Raw genomic sequence first — 21339 nt, 5'->3', positions numbered from 1 at the left:
GTCCAACTGCTGCTTTTAGCAACTCAGATGAACCAGTATTTTGTCTTCAGCAATACACTAACGATAGTTCATAATGTAGATCAAAACCTCTTTTGAATTCCTTCAGATATTTTTTCTGGAAGGAGAAAGGCTTGCACTGGGACCAGTTCAGGAAAGTGCTTGAGTACATTCCAAACATCGCTCCTATTTCAAGGCATCACACATGGAAGCACTTAGTATTAGGCATAAAATTAACTAAATGGCACTAAAATTCTAGTTCACTTCAGGAGAAATAAGAACATGGCTGAGTTGAAACAGGTGCTTAAATGCTTTTGTGAAAAAGGACACTTTCCTGAAGTGGATCTGGGAAGTATTCTGTAGATAACTTAGCAGGGACAGCCTGCCTGTGTACAGAGGCAGAAAGATACGCTGGTGTCAGATCTGACCTTGCATCCCTGTACCGTGACCTGCCTGGCAGGTCACACAACCTCCCCGTACCTCATTTTCCCAGCTTCAGGACAGGGAATTAATATATTCAACCCAGTTTATAAAAGGCTCTGCAATCTATTTGTCGGAATTACCTGATCAATTGTCTGCAACTTCCATAAAATACTGTCTTTCTGAGAAGAAATGGCACGTGGAGTTTTCACCTAACACTCCATTTTCACAGATAACCTGTTTAAATACTTTTCCATGGCATCAAATGCTGGACTTTCCCTTTTTTATTTCAGTTTTGAACCTATTCACAGAGTGGTAAACTTGCAGCTAAAATACTGGATAGGACAGCTGGCTTGAAAATCAGGCATGTGTTTTCTTCGACAATTTTAAGAAACATTTTCTCTCTTTGATCAAACCTTTGATAGAAGTGTTGTAACTGCTTACACTGTATAAAACCGTTTTGTAGATTGTAAATAACCATTCTACTTTATAGCTGCTTACTATGCGATTACTTGGTAAATTGCTGAGATTCCTGGAATGTGCTTTGACAGTTTCAGTAGGAGCCAACCCTCATTTCAGTTTCAGTTTTTGCTATAAAAATAGCTGGAATCCTCTTGGAAACTGAAAAACTTGTTATGGTCAGAGTCAGACCAGTAAAGCAGTTCCTATGTCAATAATATCCCAGCTGTTTTCAATTCAAAAAAACAGAACCTGAAAAGATGTTGGCTACATGCCACTGCCACAGATGGAGATCTTGAATTATAAATGCAATTCAGCAGCATTTCCTTGCCCCCTCCATTTAGTTTATTTGTATTTGTCTCTCCTATGCAGTATACCTGGAAACAAATCCATCAGTTTATACTTCCCCTACAGGGACCCCAGCTTTTTCCTTTACCTGCTCAAATTCATTGCAAAACCGAAGAATTATAAAAGAGGCTGGAAACTTGAGGTCTGGCATTTTAAACATTGATGCTATTGATAACCTGAATTGTACTATACAAGTTGCAGGACAAACCTACTCTTTTTGCTGTAGAAGTAGTAAATATTTCCTGATACAGCACTGAGCAGTGAATGCTGAAAAGGATGGATTGCATTCTGTAAATCCTTCTCTGCTAAAATCATCAATATAAAATGTGATGTGTTGTTGCTGGAGGAAAAAGATGGCACACACACAAGCATAAAAGACAATTAGGGAAACTGGAGCTTTTACATATTTCCTTAACCATGTCTGCCTTGGAAATCTGTGTGCAAAAGAATTGAATAATCAAGTAATAAATAGTAATGAGCTGAACATTTGTAAGAAAGTTAATTTAAAAAGACATTTCTTATTTGGCAGCTGTACTACTTTTGGTTACACCCTAGGACACTGCCCAAAGAAAAATTCCTTATAATCCTTAAAGGAAAAAGAGTCCAAAAGTTCTTCCAGCACTTCTATTTGCTCTAATTTTCTGCTGTTATTTATGTAATGACCTGTTCATCTGATGCTTTTGGACCTGGAAAGTAAAGCTCTTGTGACAAGCTTGTGAAATGGATCTGAGTGCTTCAGGGCAATAGGAGTCTGGAAATCCTAAACTTCATTCCATCTTTTAACACTTCTTTTTTCTTTGAGTGGCAATGTTTCCTGTACAGAACAACGCAAATATGAAAACAGTGTTTATTAGTTACTCAAATGATGCCAAGACCCTCTGCCTCTTTTTTTTTTTTTTTTTAAATGTTGATTTCTTGCAGATAGACCATGAAAGACCATTTTGTGGAGGTTGATCAAATAAAAAAGATATCTTAAGATCCCAAGTAGTTTACATTGTCCAGGTGAAAACTCAAATTCTGGACCAGAGTTTTCAAACTGTCAAAGGATTTTGACTGCCCAACTTCTGAGACATGCTCAGGAGAGCGATTCTGTCAGAGCATTAGCAGTCAACATTTTCTGAAGCTCATGACCCTTTAAATTTCCCAGAGTTAAGCATGAAAAATCACTAGTGATCTTTCAAAGATCTTGTCCTGTGTGCTAAATCTGAGGTGAAATTCTGTGATCCTAACCCACTGCAAGGAGTAGTTCCTATAGCGGATGTTAAAATAGGGGAAAAGAACAGTTAAACTCTTTGGGGACTGACAACCTTCCCTTTAAAGCAACCTGATGAAATTCTTGTCAGCAATGTTTAGCCTGTTAGCCAATTCTACAACTTACCCTGCTGATTCTGGTGAATCTGATGGGGTTTTTTTCACTTCTTGCCTTTTTAAACTGCAGAGCAGCTTGTTTTATATGTAGTTAAACATCTGTTATCTCTCACCCTCAATATCTATCTGTTTTATTGTGGGCTGAAGCGATTCCAGGAGCCAGCTAATATATATTAGCTTGTTTCTAAAGCACGTTGGAATAAAAAAAAATAACTACTAAACATCAGGTAGCACCAACAGTAGTAAGTAAATTTAATAATGGTAGAGTAATTCCCATATATCCTTATGCTGCATCTTAAATTGAGCTGGAATATATTTAATCTAAAATCTGAAGCCCAAACTGTGTGTTTCTGGTGCATCGCCATTGGAACAGTGAGTGTGGTACTTCACCAATAAAATATTACCACAGTGTTGGTAACTGTTGTCTTCTCCATAATTTAGTCTTTTGACAAGATGACATGAACGTTTGGCACACTTTCATGTCAAGAAAACCAAGGTTCCCCCCCCCCCCTCTAGTGAAGAAGAGTTCACTTTACAGACTAGCTTTCTTCTGGGAAAGGCAGGGTCAGCGGAAAGCAGGTTATTTTTAGGGGTCATATACCACTGAGCCAAGACTCCCCAGTGCTAGACAATAATCAGCTACTGGGTTGTATTGTTTTGTTTTGTGTTTTGCAGCTGTGTGCACTTGACCATATTTTGCCAGCTGAGACGTTCTGTTAAGGGGTGAGTGAGGGATCTCTAAACACAAACTCCCCAAGCTAAATGAATAACAAACCCTAACCAACCTCCCTAAAATTCCCATATGCTTGCTGAGCTCATGATTTACTGCAGTGACTCTGTAACTCTTTAAGTGCACTCAGAATTGCTGCAAAGCCAGGGGAAAAAAAGTGCCTGTCATCTCTCTGTATTCTGATTTTATCTCTTGTTTGCCTGTATTCTGCTAGGATTTCTCTTAAGTGGAATTTAAGAACTTTTCCAACTGTTGATAGTTACACATACCATGCAGTACCAGCTTGGGTACCTTGCAGATGACCATTGCGGATGGCTAGTGACCTGATATCCTGCATATTCTGCCAATTTTGTGTTTTGTTGTCTGTTCCGCCTGTTCTGCATATTGTTGCCTGAAATCCTGCATATTCTGCTAGTGGAGAAGTCTCACCAAGCAGTGGCTTTCTGCATTTTTTTAAGGCAGAAGGATCTTATTTGCAATTTCTAAAAAAACTCTTTTCTTTTCTTGGGCTCGAATTCAAGCTGCTGACTTGTATAAAACTGTGAACTCCTTTCTGTCAGGGTTTTGCTTCAGCAGCGAGGATGCCTGCATGCCTAGGTGCAGATAGACAGGTTTGCTCTGCAAAATGGGATGTTTCGGCCAGGAGAAGGCACCTCCTGGCCCAACTGCATGGTTCTGGGCTGGAGGTCGCGCACAGCCAGATAAGTTGGTGTGCACAACAGCAGAACCTTTCAGAACCATGCTTGGCCAGGCAGTTGTATTCCTACTTTTAGCTCAGGTTGAGAATGTGTCATTCTCAAGTTGAGAATGTGTCTTTCGGCAAGGAAGAAGAGGCCATTCACAGCTGGCTCCAGCCCTTCCCTGCTTTCCCAGGCAGGTTGTACCTCTGTCATCCTTTCCCTGCAGCATCCCAGGCTTGGATGCCTTGGGACTGGGGGAAGGAATTGCAGTCCCTTGTTATTAGTCAGTCAGAGATTCGATTTGTAGAGGTGGCTTTAACTACATGATTTTAGTACAGTACAGTCGTAGTCTGCGGGGAATGCCACAGCAAGCCGTGAGCCTGCCCCTAACCTGGCCTGCAGCCATAGGCAGTGGCTCACCCAGGTGCTGCTGAGGTCCCATGCTCACCTGTCCTGAGGTCTCAGCTAGGATATGACTCAGCTCCCATCTTGCCTGGGTTTCCTCACTGGGGGACTCACTGAGCCATGGCTGGAACATTCACCCAACACCATAATCCCTGAGTTTGCAACCTTTATGACGAGGCAAGGACCTTATTGGAATCTCTCAAGGCTTTTGGAGGTGCTTTCCTGCATCCTCCCAAAACAGGGCCTCTGGTTTCCATAATCTTTTGAACACTTTCTACTTTTGAGGTCATTATATTTGAATTTATTCAATGAGTAAACAAAATCATAAACAGGTCCAAGCCTATCAAACTTTGAAATATTAATGAACCTAAAACAGCTAGGCAGTGGTAGTTAAGACATAGTAAAAAGAATAATAAAATGCTTAACGATTATTAATTAACATTCCCTAAAGTTTGAGAGGAAGATATTGGGTAAAGAAGAATTGAGAGGCTGGTTCATGACGTAATGTGATGTTCATCTTATAAATACCTTAGATATATCGATTCAGTCGAGAATATCGAGACAATGATTGACCCGTATTTCATTACTTTTTGTAAACTTTTCTATATTGACAGGTGCTATCAGAATCACCTTTCGATTCCTTTATTTTGCCTTTTCTCACTGAAGTTTTATTTTGGTTTATTTCTCTGCAGGACGATGGCCTTCCAGAGAATGAACATCAGCTCTCAGTAGCTGGGAAGATAAAGAAGCATTTCAACACAGGCCCTAAACCGAACAGCACAGCAGCTGGAGTTTCTGTCATAGCAGTAAGCATCTGAAATACACAGCTCAAACACTTAAATGTGTGCCCACAAGATAGTGTGTGTTTAGGACATGCCACCAAAAGAAACCAGAGAGGGTTAATCTTTAGGTAATTCTAATTAATATAAGCATAGTTAGACTGGTATTCTGCACAATTATCCATTGATTCTCCTTGTTTTTCATATTGTTATTTAACAGCCTTAGGAGATATAACTGTACACACACTTCCACATTTTACCAGAAGATCAGTGGACCTCACTCCAAAGTAGATTCAACAGTTTGAACTATGGGATCGTGACATTTTACTTGGCAGCTGAATCATCACACGGATTGAGGCCACACAGAAGTCGTAGCAAAGGACAGCAGCACTTTAAAATGGAAATTAGTTCAAAATTTTAACAGAAAATATGTATGGCAGCCCAAGCTTCTCTTCTCTGAAGACATCAAAGAGAATTATGATGCCCCACTCCTACCTTCATAGTTGATATGAGTCTAGCCACTTCAGATTTAGCTGAGCAGCAGCATTTTATTGTACTGCCACATGCAAGCTGCTTCCCTTCAGGCAGAAGGACTTAACTGATAAAGACTTAATGTTGCCTTCTGTCATGTTGAAATTCCAGTCCAAGCTTTCCAGGTTAGAACGTGTTAGAACTTCTGAAACCAAGCTTGACCGAACTTTTGACCAAGCTTTACTGAGGTTTCAATGGCATCTTCAGTGTAGTCATACATTGCATACATTTGTATTTTTTCCCCAAAGATGAACATGTGTATTAGATATACATGCACACAGAATATATTCAGTGTGTTATGAGATTATTCATACTAATGCCATTGAATAGTAACGCGCATCCTTCACATTTTTGATACATCTGCCTGTGTTTGTAAGCTTTTCTTTATTACTCATGGTAGTGTTAACGCTCCAAATAGTCACTAAAAATAAGTGACACGTTAAGCATAACCATTCCCATATCAGATTACTCAGTGTTCATTCCCAGCTTCCATAAATTGCAGGTGGTGTGACTGCACATGTACACTTTCTTGTACTGTTTCCACTTTCATGTTTCTCAGCTCAGCCCCTCCAGTGGTGAGTTAAATCAGCATGAAGTATACTCAGCTCAGCACATGCAATCTGGCTCACAGGTGTGAACTGTTTGTGCAGCAAAGCGGATACTCTCTCAAAGTTACTTGGTATAAGTACTTAAAATTTCAAGCTGTGCCTCTCTCATATTTTTTCTTTACTCTTTCCAACCCTGAACGTCCGCAACATGGAAGCAAGTTGTTCTTCATGCTTTTCCTAGATTTTCTCAGTCATCAGCTAACATAGTCAGCATTTATTTATTTTCATTTTTAAGCAGTAATACTGCAACAACTCTCCCACAACTAAAACATCACATACCCATTGCTCATCTGAAATGCAGGTATGTTCTGTATAGACTAGCTGAAACCGTGTTCCTTTCGAATGGACTGCCAGCACGCTTGTCCATGAGAATTACTGCTCAGAACCTCCATGCTAATGACTTCAAAGCTTAAAAGTGAGAAATGATGCCTCTGTCCTCATCCATCCCTCGCCTCCTTTATGTTTCTAATTTCCCTACCCTCCTTTTCTTTTTCTTTGTCCCAGTTCCTCTGCCAAGGAATTGTTTACAGCAGTTTGACACTTGAGTAATGAAAAAGGCACTGTAGTGTATCTTTCCACTGCAAAACACTATATATATATATATAAAACAAGTATATGTTTAATTATATTCTTAATGGCTTTTATTTATTTTTTAGTGTTTGGAAATTTAACAGATTACTTTTAGTGATCATCCCTATGAGTGAACATCATACTCTGGCATGATTAATCCTGCAACTTGGCCTATAAAGTAGAAATGTTTACAATATTTTCACAGAATTCAGAAAGTGGTTTCATTAGCTTGTGTCAATTATTTTCTAAAAATTTGAAAGAGATGGGAAAGTATAGACCTCTTTAGTGTTTTGGTAATGTTCCAGAAAGCTAGATAATTTTAATTTTGATAATAGATTACCTTTATTTTCTTCAAAACTAATTTAATAAGTAAAATAAAGCCAGAAGCAAAACAACAAAGCCTTTAATTGTTGTTTCTGCATTTGAAAGCATACTTAATATACATTTGACATGCATGTCATCAGGGTTTTATGTTTGGGAATCTTCTTTTAACTGTGCAATCTCAAATATCATAGAAGCAAATCTTATTAATGAAGACTGCTCTACATTTAGAATTTTAAGAGTATGATGGGTGCTGTAACATTGTTCAGCACTAAAGATGTGCACTAAGTATATTTTCTACAAAAATACTGTTTTATTGTGCCTGCCTGTATGTTTACTGTAACTTTTTGAGAGAGTACTTGTGTATATAATATAGAGATGCCTTCTATATATTATATAACACATCTGTGTCTCTGTGTGTTGGTGAAAATGTGTTAATATGTGCATATATTTATATAGCTTAATAGTATAAAATATAATTATTAGCATTATTTTGAGGTTTATAACTGTTTATGCACAAAGATAGCTAATCTGTGGTATTTAGTTCTTAATTTGTCCTCACACTGGTATGATATTATATGCCTATTTTCTTCAGTGGTGAGAAGTAACACACCTCAAAGATCTCAAGCAGTATTTATCATATGCACCAATTAAAACTATAATATGAAAAACTAAGTTCCTAAAGATTTGTTTGTGGTCAGTTTGACTGGGAGGAAGTTTGAAGCCACATGTATTTGTATATGTCTACTGTGGCTATTACTTCCTTCAGCAATGTCCAAATGCATTGTATTGCCTCCTTTGGTTCAGACCTATGTCTACTCTGTTGATGTGGTAATCCTCAGTAAAAGTTGTCTCTCTGACTGTTCAGGGCAGAGACATCCTGCAAGTTCTCATGCGTGTGTCCAGACTTCCAAGTTTGTCCACATTTGAAAGGATTTGTCAGTTTGGACAAACAACCATAATGAACACGTCGCTCCTGCCTAGCAGAGTAGTTCCTTTGCTGGTATAGCAGAATATGATTCCTCAAACAAAATTAACTGCACAGGCAAAGAGACTTCTCTGTTGATACATTAATACATCATTAAAAGTTCTGCCAGCATAACTACGTCAGTTGGGAAAAAATTCCCTTAAATCAACATAGCTTTGCCAGCAAAATTTTAATTGGAGAGCTAGCTTTTAAAACAGCAAGAGAATTAACAAATCCCTAAAAAACACTGCTTGCTGATGGAAGAGTAGAGATCCATTTACTTGCCCTGTTCTTAAACTCTTGTCATGGGCATTGACAGCCAGTCTGTATAGGAGATGGGCTGGGCTAGTGCCCCTCCAGTCTGTGTCAGAATGGCCATGTTACTGTTAAGCATGTGCCAAAGTATTTGCAGAATCAGGTTTCTCATACAGCTTTCCAATAGGAACACTATTCTGTAGTTCCATTATGATGTTTATAAAAGATACTGCACTAAAAACATAAAACCAGACTTTACTAAATAGTCTTTTTAAAATTTCAGGATAGATTTTTTTCCTTCAATTCTCCAAGGATATTATCTTTTTTTTTTTTTTTTTTTTCCCCCTTTTGGCCACGGAACAATATTCTGTGGCTGTACCCTCTGGGCTTTAGTGACAGCGGCTAAAGGGACCAAGAGCCAAAATTATTTTTTAAGAATGCTTCTGCAATCCAGAGGTGTGCTGTAATTCTTTGTACAAACTGAACATCGTTGGCTATGTGTTTGTGTCTGAAGTGTTAAAGCTTTGCCTGCGTGTTGTCACTTTTGTGCTTGTATTTTTGCCATTGTTAAGACAGAGGAAAAGACTAATGATAATCTTCTGTTAAGGTTGTATGAGGTCTCTGTCTTGGCAATGGGAGCAAACTCCAGCTGGAGCCTCAGAGGAATCAAGTAGGACAGCAGAAGAGAAAAGCTGCTGAGAAAGTTGATGCAGCGCTCTGCCTTTTGCAGAGTCCTAACTGGGCTGGTGTGGGGCTGCTGCAGGCAATCTGGCAAGGGGAAGGCAGCGGATGGGTCATTGCCCCGATTTCTGCCGATTTTAAGACAAAATTACAAACTTCAAGTGTTATTTTTAGCGGTGGGATTTTTTGGGTCGTGTGGAAGAGAAGCCAAGTTTAGTCTGTGAGTTTTGCTTGGCTTAAAGATGAACCGGTGCCTAGGCTATCACTTCACATCTATTGTTTGTGTTTTCCTGGGATCATCGTCCACAGTCAGGTTTCTCATGGCAGGATTTTCACACCAACGAAATTGTTTCAACTCATGTTAGGAAGAAACTCTCCCCATTTTCTCCAGATCACTTTTTAGCTGTCCAATTTTAGGACAATATTTTTGATCTGCTTTTTAAGAAAACTTCCCTTTTGTGCATTTTATGTGCAGCATACAAGGAATCCAGTAGATGGCAATAGTAGACCAGTGTAGTTAAGCCAACAGACAATTAACTTAGGGACAAGGTCCTCCTGGTTTTAAACAGGAAACGTCCTTTAAATAATTCTAAATAAGATGAAAGGGGCATTGTTTTAACAAAATTGAATAAATTATTAAATTCTACACTTGCAGGAGAGTCGTCAAGAAAAATTTAAATTTGCAGTTAGCTCCTAGCTACCCTTGAAGTGCTTGGTAACTGGAAATGTGTTGAACTGCTTTTCTGAATTTAGAATTAGAAACTGTCATCAGTATTGGAAATATATGCCACGCTCTTTTTGAAGCACCAAATGGCCTTTTCTCTTCATAGGGCAAAATGTGAAAATCATCGCAACTAACAATTTTAAAGCAAGCAGAGTGTCTCCCTCAAGATATTTTCCCCTAAATTTTATTTAACTCAGCTAAATGATGTCTCCATCATCTGTTAGTGCAGCACAGAAGGGTTAGAGAAAACAACACATTTTCTTTGTTCCTATGCACATGATTCTGCTAATGATAAACTAAACTTAAAAGATCTCTATTGCTTAAGTAATGTCATAAACATACTTTCCTGGACACAATGTTAAGTTCATTTCCATTTTGACTTTAATTGGTGCAATTTTAAACCAAATAGTTTTGTGCTGTTATCTTTTTGAGCATGAGGTGTAAGCTGAAATGATAAACAAGGTTATTCATGGCTCTGAGTAGTCCTACTCTCCAAGGTTAACGCATTTTTAGAAATGAATTACCATGATTGATGGGGTATCAAAACCTGATTCTTTTCATCTTTACACATTCCATGATTATGAAGCAGTCTAATTTAAGCCTTGTGTAGTCTGTCTAGCCTGCTCCTTGTGATGGTTGCACTGCATTTTTTAAAAATTATTAAACCTCTCAGTTTAATTGCAAAAGATAATTTTCCATTACCGGTATGTGCAACTTAAAGGGGCACTTCTGTCTTTGGAGGTAACAAGATAATTGTCAGACTTTTAAATGAGTGCATTATGCATTAAGTAACCTATTTCACAAACTCCATTTTAGTTTGAATAAATTGGCTTCTAATTTAGCAAGACCGAATCTAGAGTTAGTATCTTTTTCTTTTATTTCTTCACTTTTTTTTTTTCTTTTTTTGTCTGAGGTACGTAGCTTTAGGATGTTAGATAAGTGCCTTCTGAAAGTGAAAACAGTAAATATGCACTAAATAAGGAACAGCTTGCTCTGGAGTCTGAATTCTTTAGCCTAATGTCGATCCACTGAGTTGCCCCATTTCTCTCTGCTCAGCTGGACCACGGGTTTACCATCAAGAGATCAGGGTCTTTGGACTACTACCAACAACCAGGAATGTATTGGATAAGGTATGAGATGGTGCAGCGCCAACAGTCAGTGTTTCCATGGCAACGTGCTGGCAGTCTCCATTAACCAGTTCCTTCAGTGGATAAACATGCTTTTTGATTTGTTATCCGGTCCATATGCTGCTTTATCAGTTTCGTTTTAATCTTGATTGAGATGCCACACCCCCTCATTCCCTTTCTTCACCCATCCCTCACACCCACATTGCCAGCTTTCTCTTCATCGCACATGCTCAGTATCAATTTCCCCTATAGTTAAAAGGACAGTGTATATAGAAAATCTACTAGATATGCTGAAGTACGCACCCTCCCCCTCCTTATTGCTTGTTAAGGCATCTGCTTCGCCTGCGCTCCTGTTTTGAGACACATGGAGCAGCAACAGGCTCTCAGCATATATTTTCCTCTTTTTCCATGTGAGATGTGGAGCTATATACTGTCATTTTAAACCCACTAAACACAATCCTTACCTTAGATTGAACAATGCATTTACATAACGCGGGCCGTAGAAACTCTCCCAAGTTCAATGAAATACAATGCATTGTATGTGCCGGTAAGCTTGTGTTTCTAACAATGCATTCTTCCTCTTTTCTTTTTAAAACCCTTCTGATACCTATTTATTTTGATTTTATTTTTTTAAATATTGCATGAGTCTTTTGAATATATTTTTCTTCATTGTGTAACTGTGCCAGGGTTGTCGTTAGCTGGCTTAACCTGTATGATAAAAAGGGGTCTGGGTGGGAGGGGGTTATTCTGGAGCTGGGGCAAGGAGGGATCCAGGTCTGATAGCCCACACGAGGCCCACACACCTCCTCAATCAATTCAGAGCCCCAGAATTTCCATCAAGTGGTTATTTGCTGGCTTTTTTCCTTCTTATTACTAACAAGACCCACATTTTGATAGCTGGAGAAATTAGTATAAGTTTGTTGCAAAACCTGCGTTTTTCTAACACCACAGTAATTGAAGCCTTTAAAAACTCCTCTGTGTGGTATTTGGAAAAACTCAGCAAATTAACCACATTAGTGAAACAATAAAGACAGTCACTGCAAGTGTTTCCAGTAAAGTAAGACTCCCACCCTGGATCATTTCACTGAATGCATGGATTGGGCTCCAGCACAGTTTCTGTAAAACCTAGAGGTTCCCTGAGCACACACCAAGTTTTAAGTAGATTCTGATATGGATGTTCTGGGGAAAGAAAAAACAAAAGTAATCCTGTTTTTCAGGCAAAAAGTAGAAAAGTAGTTCCCATCCATCAGCTGAACACTGGCTAGTAAGCACTGAAAAACACTTTCATGCCAAGTGCTCAAGTGTGCAGCAGGACGTGTAATTCCAGCCTATCGTGCTTGCGGTGGTGGCTATAAACCTACTATGACCTGCAAGGACATAACAAAACCTTCTTGGTCTGTGGTGTCACTTGGCATCATGCTTCGCAGGTTCCAGCCCTGTAACACAGCCCAGAGACAACAGCACAGCATCTCTGCTTTTTGGTTTTGAAGAAGGGGGGAGCGGGGCCTGAGTGCCCATCTTTAGCTGAGTGTGGGTTTGCTGGCATTAGAGGAATTTTTCTTTTCTGCTTACAAAGGAAAGATGGCATTTTGGGTCAAGCAGGACTTTGCCAAATAGTTGCAAATTTAATGCCTCCTCTGTAAACTGGGAGAAAGCTCACATGAGCCTTATTTATCTTCCTGGAGTTTAGTTGCTCTCTATGATCATCTTATATTCCTTCTCTGCTTTACTATTTTTATTTTACACACACACACACACACAAAAAAAAAAATCTGGCTTTCCATTTGCTATACACAATGTTTGGCTCTTTTAAAACCCCAGCTTCAGGGGGAGCAGACCACCAGAAACAGGAGCCTGTGATAAAAGCGAGCATCTCCTCTCAGATTGGCCTTGACTCAGTTTAACTGCATAGCCTAGATTTTGAAACAAACCATATGCATTTTGAGGAGATAGGGGAGAAGTCTCTAATTCTGCAAAGGGGTAAATAAATAAACGCTATAAAAAAAAAGGAAAAAAAAAAGGGGGGGGGGGGCATTTGTCTAAAGCACTAGTAATGGCTGCCATCAGCATACAAAATGACACATCCCTGAATAATGGGCTGGAGCAGATGGGCGATAATCTCTCTTATTCATACATAAACTGCTCTGTTTTCCAGCTGGGGGCAGTAACAACAATGTTTATAATTAGTGCTTTCTAAACAGGGCACCTAGTGTGGAAAGGCAAATTGGGAGAGCAGGGCTCCTAGGTGTAGATGCTTAATTAGGAAACGCTGTAACAGGGTACCTCCGAACAAGCACAGCCTTGTGTTTGGTCCTCTTTCATCTCCAAGAAATAAGCAACTGCTGTAGTGACCAACATTTTAGTCTAAATAAAACCATTTCGATGTAGCAAGAGTTTACTTTTTAGTAGCGCAAATGCAAAGCATATGAAAAGGTTCATCAATTCCCATCTATAAAACAGTTAATTTATCACAGGCCCATGAAAATCAGCCTGAATTCACAAGTATAGCGAAAAATAAAAGCAAGAACCGAGGAAAATGCAGTGCTCCCTTTGTTAGTGTTAAACTATTTGTCTCTCCTCCACTCCTTTGATCATTTCCATCCCTAGTTTCTAGCAGTCTTCTAAAATACCTTTTTAAATGGCACTATATCCTCTCTCAACCAACCAGAAAACCTTTTTTCTTTCTCTGCCTAAAAGACTTTCCTATTCAAAGTGCCTCAAAATCCGAGGTTTCTGAGCACTCATTCTACATCCTGTTTTATTCCCTTTCAGTAGGATAATATATGCAAAAGTGACATGACTTTTTGAGATACCAAAATAGAACAAACCTTATGTACAGTAAGAGTTGTTGTAGCAGGTATGAGATATAATGCCTGGAAAATAGTGTTCCTTGAATATGAGGAACAGAAAAACCACAGAGGCCAAATCAGTAAAATCATTGGGATCCTAGACTGCTAAATGTTTTCAAAGCAGCCCACCTAATGCTGTCCAGACGTCAGCATTGCAATCAGAAGTGCAGCAAAGGCCAAAGCAGCGTCAGGGCTCTAGGGGAAGAGACCTGGAGGTCTCAGTTAAACCCCCACAGTCTGCACTGCCCCAAGGCTGGTGAAACTTGTTCTTGATAGCCAGGAAAACCAGCCTTGGTTCGGGTGAGTGATGCCCATGGTGCAGTCACGCCTTCATTCACTCCTAATTATCAGTGTCAACTCAAGTCAAAGACAGCACAGATCACCCATCTCTGAGCAGAGGTACTATGTTTGGGATATTTTTAATTTATTCTTTTTTTTCTCCAGTCAGCCCATTCTCTGATAGATCTCTTTAAGAAAGGGTTAAAGACAATGCATGCATCTTTTATAATTTCAATCTACTGGAATTTAGCAACAGTGACCACGAAAAATCCTAATGGCACCTTCGTTGTCCAGAAATATCATAATTGATAGATTTACTTTCTTGTAAGGAACTTTTCTTTAAGATGCCCTTGACAGAGACTTTTAACAGTTTGTATGTTTCCTTTTTTTTTTTTTTTTCTTTCTTGTAAGTAAGCCAGAATAATAAGGCTGAAAGCATTTCAAGCCTTTTCTTTAGCCCCAAGTGTTGCAGTGTCCTGCCCATAGCCTTCCTCAGCTTCTTTACCTGTTCATCCTAATGGTAGCACATTTTGAAGGCAATACTTGGCATAATTTACCAGTGTTTCCTTCGATCCTGAATTTCCTTTCTGGTTCTGGTTTATGTCTGAATCTTAACATTATTTTAATCTGCTACTGACAGAGTGGCTTGAATTTTTTGCCTTTTCTGGACTGATCAGAATATCAGGGGAGCACTAGAATGGTTGTATCTAACTTAAAATATTAGTACAGGTTGTATTGCATATAAGATTAGTATAAAATATTAGTGTATGTTGTTTTCTAGATATCCACAGGCACTGTAGAAAAGCTAAAGGAGCAAAATAAAACCCAGGAAATGTACGGGAAAGTAATTAATGATTTTATCTATGTAATGACAATAGCAAGGAGATGAGTTACTTTGGATGCTTAACAAAGTCATCAATCTAGTCAGTACTGAATTAATAAAATATTGGATTTTTAAAATACAGTTGTCACTGTCACAGTTAAAAAAGTATCTGAATAGCTCATTTGAAAACCCGTAGTTCCATCCTCTGTGTCTGATTCCTAATTCCCATTACTTTGCATCTGTCGAGTTACTTACACCTGTCCCAAGTGAATACAATACACTTTCAAGTCAAAAGTTACAGCCAGACGACTTGACAAAGGGACAAGGAAGTTGGGAATCAGACTTGCTATCTGTAAAGTGCCATTTTTAATACCGTAAAACCCTCTGTAAACTGAATATTGGTAGAAACAGGCAAACATCTAAACTCATTTAAAATATCTTCTACTCTTTGACTAAGAAAACCACAACTGATTTACAAAATATAAATAAAATTCACCCATGCAAACAACTTGGCACTAACTCTCTCCCATCTATAATTGAAACCAGCTGAGGAATCGTGTCTAAAAAGGGGGGATGTCAAAGAGTAAATACAAACTTAAATATAGCAATATGAATGCAGCAGTTATATGTGTAGCATACTTGTCTTTGTATTCACTCACCAATACAGTACAAAGCATACATCAGATTGATTTGGTTTTCTTTCTTTTTTACTTTCATTTTAGTTAAATTTCATGCCAGAAGTTACATGGTGTGCTAAAGCACTGGCCTTTTGTATTTGGAGGTCTAGGTTCAAATCCACTCGATTAATTTGTCCCTTCGATGTGGTCATTTGCATGTCTCCAAATCACCGTGTAACTTGACTTAGTTATAGCTTGTGCCTAAGGGGCTAAAAATAACATGTGTCTTTCACTCCTGGATTGAGGTGCATTGCTAAGTTTGAAGTACTCTCCAAAAAGTGTCTTGAATCATGAATCAATCACATGTATATATATATATATATTTATATATAACATGTATATATATATATATATATATATATATAACCTGAGGAACCCATGGAAAAAAATAAAAAAAAATCAGACTGAAGGGCTGCCTGGCTCTGCCATGAGCATTGCTTAATGGTCATTTTTGCAGTAAGGAAACCTGCTGTTACATATCTCAATGTATCGAGGTCACTAGCCAGAAGCTTGAGGAAATAAAATAAAATTATCTAGGTGTGAACATTTAAATATGTACGTACACATACATGTATATAAAAGAATGCACTGGAAGAAAACCACCAGTGTTTCAATACATATGTCCATGCAGTTCCACACACTAAACAAAGCATCACAAAAACTGCAAGCAAATTGCAAATATGCTCCTGCAGAATGAAAGCGAGTGAAGGGAAGGGTTTCTTAGATTAATGCGTGAACAGCTGCATCCCCAGTTCGGTCTCCTGGCTGATATGAATAATGGATGGGCTAAGAGGCAAAATGCACAATAATGTTCTTTTATTAATGAAATGAATATATATCTATATTTGGTGGCCAGCAGTAAATTAAGACAAGTGAAAAGAAAAACAGTCACTGCTCGCATTCATGAAATGCAGTTACTTCAATGCAGTAATTACTGACCTGACAGGAAGCATCACCCCACAGCTAAAATAAGGCGCTTCCCACTGCAACTCCAATATATGTATCAAAGCAGTTGTAGTTTTTGAATGTCTGTTCACAAACACAGAGTTCAACATTTTCCAAGATAAAAAAAACCAAATTTGCATGGCTCAGGAGTCCTGCAGCATCAAGAGGTAGAAAGCAGAATAAAGACACTACCTATGGCAAAATCCTGGGAAAATACTAACTGCACCTTAGTATATAGGTGACGGAAACAATGATTTTAAAATAATACTCTGTTGCTTCAAATGAAATACATATTCAAAAATGGCTTGTTAACCATTTGGTACTGAGTGTCAGGATTACTAAAGGTTGATGCAAAATACATTAGTGCTTAATGAAGTGCTTCAGACCCATCAGCACCAAACTATTAGAGGCAATCCACTTAGCTGCTGCCGGGTAAGAAGCTCTACATTTCCTCATATGAATTGTAGGAGGACAGTTGCATATCTTATTTAAGAACACTGTCCTTACATTTTAGTTGCCATTACTATCATATAGTGCTCAAAGTTCTCACTCTCTCACCTCAAGCCGGGAAAAAAAATGTCAAAATGTGATAATGAAAATCTGGGATTTGCAGCCCTGTGAAGCATAAGTGCACTTCAGATCCTCTTATTATTTATTGAAAGAGAAGCTTAAAGTAGAAATGCCCTGGAAATCCATAATGGACTGGTTCATGCACCAGCGAACCAACCAGCTGAATAGTATATGAACTAATACATCTATTAAACCAAGGCAATGTGTATAAGAGGCCTTTGTTACAAAACCTGTAATAATAATGAAAAAGCTGATTTTTGGAATATGCCCATGTGCACAAGGGGGTACAGTAGGTGCAAATTACACTTTCAAAATGTATGCAGTCAGTACTCGAATGTATTTTACCATCTGCCCTGCATTCCAAAGCACTAATCTATCCTATTTTGAAATTCTTTACAGGTAAAAAATAACCATGACTTCCTTAAATGAAAAATAGCATTTGTGCAGAGTGACAATATGGTCCGGCAGTGTATTAGTCACTAGAAGTGCAAAATGTCTTCATAACATTGAGCAGAATAAGCCTGCTCTTGCAAGTTCTGTAGGGTTTGTGAGTGCTCTGTCCGTGGCCAGAAGGGACCCATTTTTTGGTTCTGACATGTTAAATGTTAGACTATGACCTATATATTTTTGCTTTCACTAGATAAATACTCCCTTCTTTGCCTCTCTGTGACTTTATACGTTTTTATTCAATAAGTTATTTGGGTGTGAAAGATTCTGAATGTCTCTCAGCCCAGGAGAGTGACCACAATAATGCCCCTGAGTCTACAAGCATGTCTTTGCAGAAACCGATTGGATCAAATTCACGGGAGACTTTAGATAAAAATGCAAAGAAAAACAAAGTCTCAAAATTTCTCAGGAAGTTTCTGAACGGTTAGGAAGCCAGAAATATTTGGTCCTACAAACTACAGCATAAGGTGCTGGATTAGGTGAGGTCATTGGGGGTTTTTTGCTTAATATTTTTTATTATTGAGGCAGGAAGTGCCTTTATGTATTCTTAAACAAATACTTTTAAACTAAAGCCCCCAGAGATTTCCCAACAATAGTAGAAAACTGGTATCTCGGGGTTTATTTATTAAAGATATCTTTAAAAAGATGTCCTGATATTTAATTATCTATCTAGTTTTGCAATTTTAGAACTCTGTACTTTAAAAAAAAGCAATATCCTAGGTTAAATTTCAAAACGAATCTTTTATTCAGGAGTATTCTCTTCTGTGTAACTTATCTAATTTTAAATACTTTCAGTTTTTATGTATACATTTACCATTCTCATGTAGCAGGTTTAAAAATAAATTTAGAATTTAATACAAGTATTTTAATTATTTGACTAGAAATGTTAAACTTTCTCAGAGGAGAGTATCTATTACCACAGGATGATGTGATGTGGTTTAAACTTTAAATAAATGCTTATTTCCTCTAAGCATAAAAAATCTTTTAAATGGAAATCTGTATTTTATAGAATGGTAATATATGCCATTCTTTTCAATTTTCACACAGCATTACATACTGTATGCAGTATATTCACTGTGTGTAAAAGATCTAGGAATTCTTCTGTTTCACATTAAAAAATAATCAAAACCTGAATTGGTTCAAGGCTAAGAAACGTAGAAGGCATTGAAAATACTAATTGGAGCTCTTAACCAAAATATTAGCAGTAAACAAATAATTTCTCAGCAGATTAGAAGTGTTGGATTTTTTAGCAATTTTTATTTAAAAAAACAGGGATGAATTCATCGAAGTTAATTATTTTACCCCTTTAAAGTAGTGATATGTAGGTCCTAGACACAAAAATAACAGTTCAGCAATTTAGCCTAACTAAATCCATTTGCTATAGTAGCTCTGTACTCTTGTCCATCTTTCTGTCTCTGTTACATCATTACTGAATGCTGATTGCATTATTTTAGAGCATGGATTGCTATAATGCTATTCTGCACCGGTATGATGGATTTAGTTTTCATTTGTTCTCAGAAATATGTTTGCTATAAATACATCTCTGCTCTCCTATGAGGCTCACACTATAACTGGTAAATTTTCTAGAGAAATCAGTCATGTATATCTCAAGAGAAAACAATAAATCCTTTGAAGCAGAATAACCTTTTGGCTGCATTCTTTTAAATGAAGATTTTCATACTAGGGACAAATTTTACAAGCCTTAGCAGTTAAACCTGTACAGTTCTCAAAGTTATCGTTGCCTCCAGTGCCATGATCAGATATTTGTTTGCATTTTGTATGTCATCTTACTAGCCACCTGCCTTTTCCCATTTTGTTTTTTCAAAAAAAATCATGGGCCGTATTTTAAGAAGGCAGCCCTGCTTCAGAAGGCAGTTAACTATGTGTCAAAGTGCTCTTGCTGAATCAAGGCCATCCTGTTGAACTTGTAATTTTACAGTGATTTCAGAAACTTCAGTCTAATGCCCCATAATTTAAAACCCAGCAAAACCCAGTCCTGTGCTTGAAATCATTAGTCAGACTTGGGCTGCCCTTACCTGGGTTGCAGTTTCACCTTGTAAATGTGCCAGAAAAGCAGAAGAAAGGATGTGGCTAGAAGTTACAGCCATATTATTAAGACTTGCATTCTCACAGTGGCAGAAACTGGTCAAAAAGTAAAGCCCATCAAGTAAATGTTCTTCTTTCCCATTCCTAGATGCTCAAGATAGGCCTAGATAAAATTAGCAGAGCATTTCATTTGATAGACCTTGGTTAACAGGAGGAGACAGGGTGGTCAGGCTAAACGGGTCTTTCCGTCAGAGCTCTTCAGCGTTCTCCCTAAGAACATCCATTGAGTGGCATGAGGAGGTGTCAAAGAGCTGGACTAGCTCCCTTCGGTGTTTGTTTTTTTCTTGTCTGACAACTTCATCACAATCCATCTTTGTTAGCCGATTGCACTGACTTGAACATGGGTGAGTGTGTATCAGCCTTCATTAGGTCAAATCAAAGACAAGCGTACATCTCTGCCTTGCCTGTAGAAATAGATTTATACTTTGAGAAGGGTGGGGGGAAGGTCAGTTGGTATTTGGCTTGAAATTTGAATCTATTAAAGGATGAAGTTAATAGCATCCAGAAGTAGAACATATGGCATCCATATATATGGTACTGTATCTGCTTGATGATGTCACGCCACCTCTTAAGGTTTGGGAAATGCACTTTTTAAAGCATTTAGCTATGTTGTGGGCTCAACCTTTCAGACCCGACTGAGACAGAGCAGGTTTAATTTGGTCTGAACATTTATTATCCCTGGTATTTGCAGGCCACATAAAAACTCATGGTTTTCATTAGCTTTGCATTTCACACACAGCCTAATTTCATTTATTCTTATTTTATGCCCCTGCCAGACCACCGCTCTTGATAAGGAGAGGCAGGTTTTCCGACGAAGACGCAACCAGGATGTGAGGGGACGTTATAAGGCACAGCAAGCTCCACCTGAACTCAACTCCGAATCGGAAGACTATTCACCAAGTTCATCCGAGACTGTTCGCTCACCTAACTCACCCTTTTAATAAAATACTTTTACTCAAAAGTCTTGGCTTTAACCCTTTGAGACCCTGAAAATCCTTCAGACCTGTGTGAAGTGATTAGAGCTGATCTATCCAGCAGTAGATGCTGGGATGGTGGAATACAAAAGGGTGCTCACAGAATCTTTGTAAGAATAATTTCCTAATTGATTGAAATACTTGTTCTCTGTTTAGATTGCAACTTGCTGCTAATATGATCCTCAAAGGGTTAAGGCTATTTTGCTTTTTTATTTCAAGATAGAAGCAGTGAATGTTTTCATCAGTGAAGCTAGGAACTGCAGTATGTAATTTTAGCACATGTTAACCCTCTGAGTAAACAATCAACTTATATCTTGACAACCCACATCAGGGCTTTATTCTGGCTTTTTTGCTTTTATACGCACATATCTTTTATAGTACCCTGAAGTTCCTTGCCTGTTTCTGGCCAAAACAATATCAAACACACTATTGCTTAGGGGTTACAAATATAGGCTTTAAAAACAAAAATAAAATTAAACAAACAGCATCTTCTACAGCAGCTTGTTCTAAACTTGCATCATAGTTCTGCAGGGACTGACTGTTGTTGAATGATATTATTCGGGCTAATTGAGAAATTCAGTTCAGGGCAGCCTCATAGTTTACAGGAAATGACCATGATGATGGCCACAAAAGGTTGCTTCCATATTGTTTGCTGCTAATGACAATGCAGAGTCTTGGGAAATGGCTTGAGGACACATT

The 21339-nt window shown here is 38.2% G+C and overlaps 1 protein-coding gene across 3 annotated transcripts in view; it reads left to right on the top strand.

Moving 5' to 3' along the window:
• The window catches only part of DCLK1 (doublecortin like kinase 1), a 252542-nt gene extending 231420 nt beyond the window's left edge, over window positions 1-21122 (top strand). For 2 of the 3 annotated variants that reach the window (XM_026868658.1, XM_026868675.1), the window contains 2 exons: window positions 5100-5213; window positions 20443-21122. In XM_026868658.1, coding sequence (XP_026724459.1) covers window positions 5100-5213; window positions 20443-20607 — 279 coding nt within the window. In that variant the 3' untranslated portion in view covers window positions 20608-21122. Of the gene's footprint in view, window positions 1-5099; window positions 5214-10899; window positions 10974-20442 lie in introns of all 3 variants that reach the window. The other variant, XM_026868667.1, reaches the window with a different exon arrangement.
• The last annotated feature ends 217 nt before the right edge of the window (window positions 21123-21339 follow it).

Source organism: Athene cunicularia (genome assembly GCF_003259725.1).
Source record: "Athene cunicularia isolate RWA chromosome 1 unlocalized genomic scaffold, athCun1 chr1_part1, whole genome shotgun sequence".
Taxonomy (NCBI): domain Eukaryota; kingdom Metazoa; phylum Chordata; class Aves; order Strigiformes; family Strigidae; genus Athene; species Athene cunicularia.
Note: the sequence above shows the minus strand (reverse complement) of the source record. Positions and strands in the feature narration are given on the sequence as shown.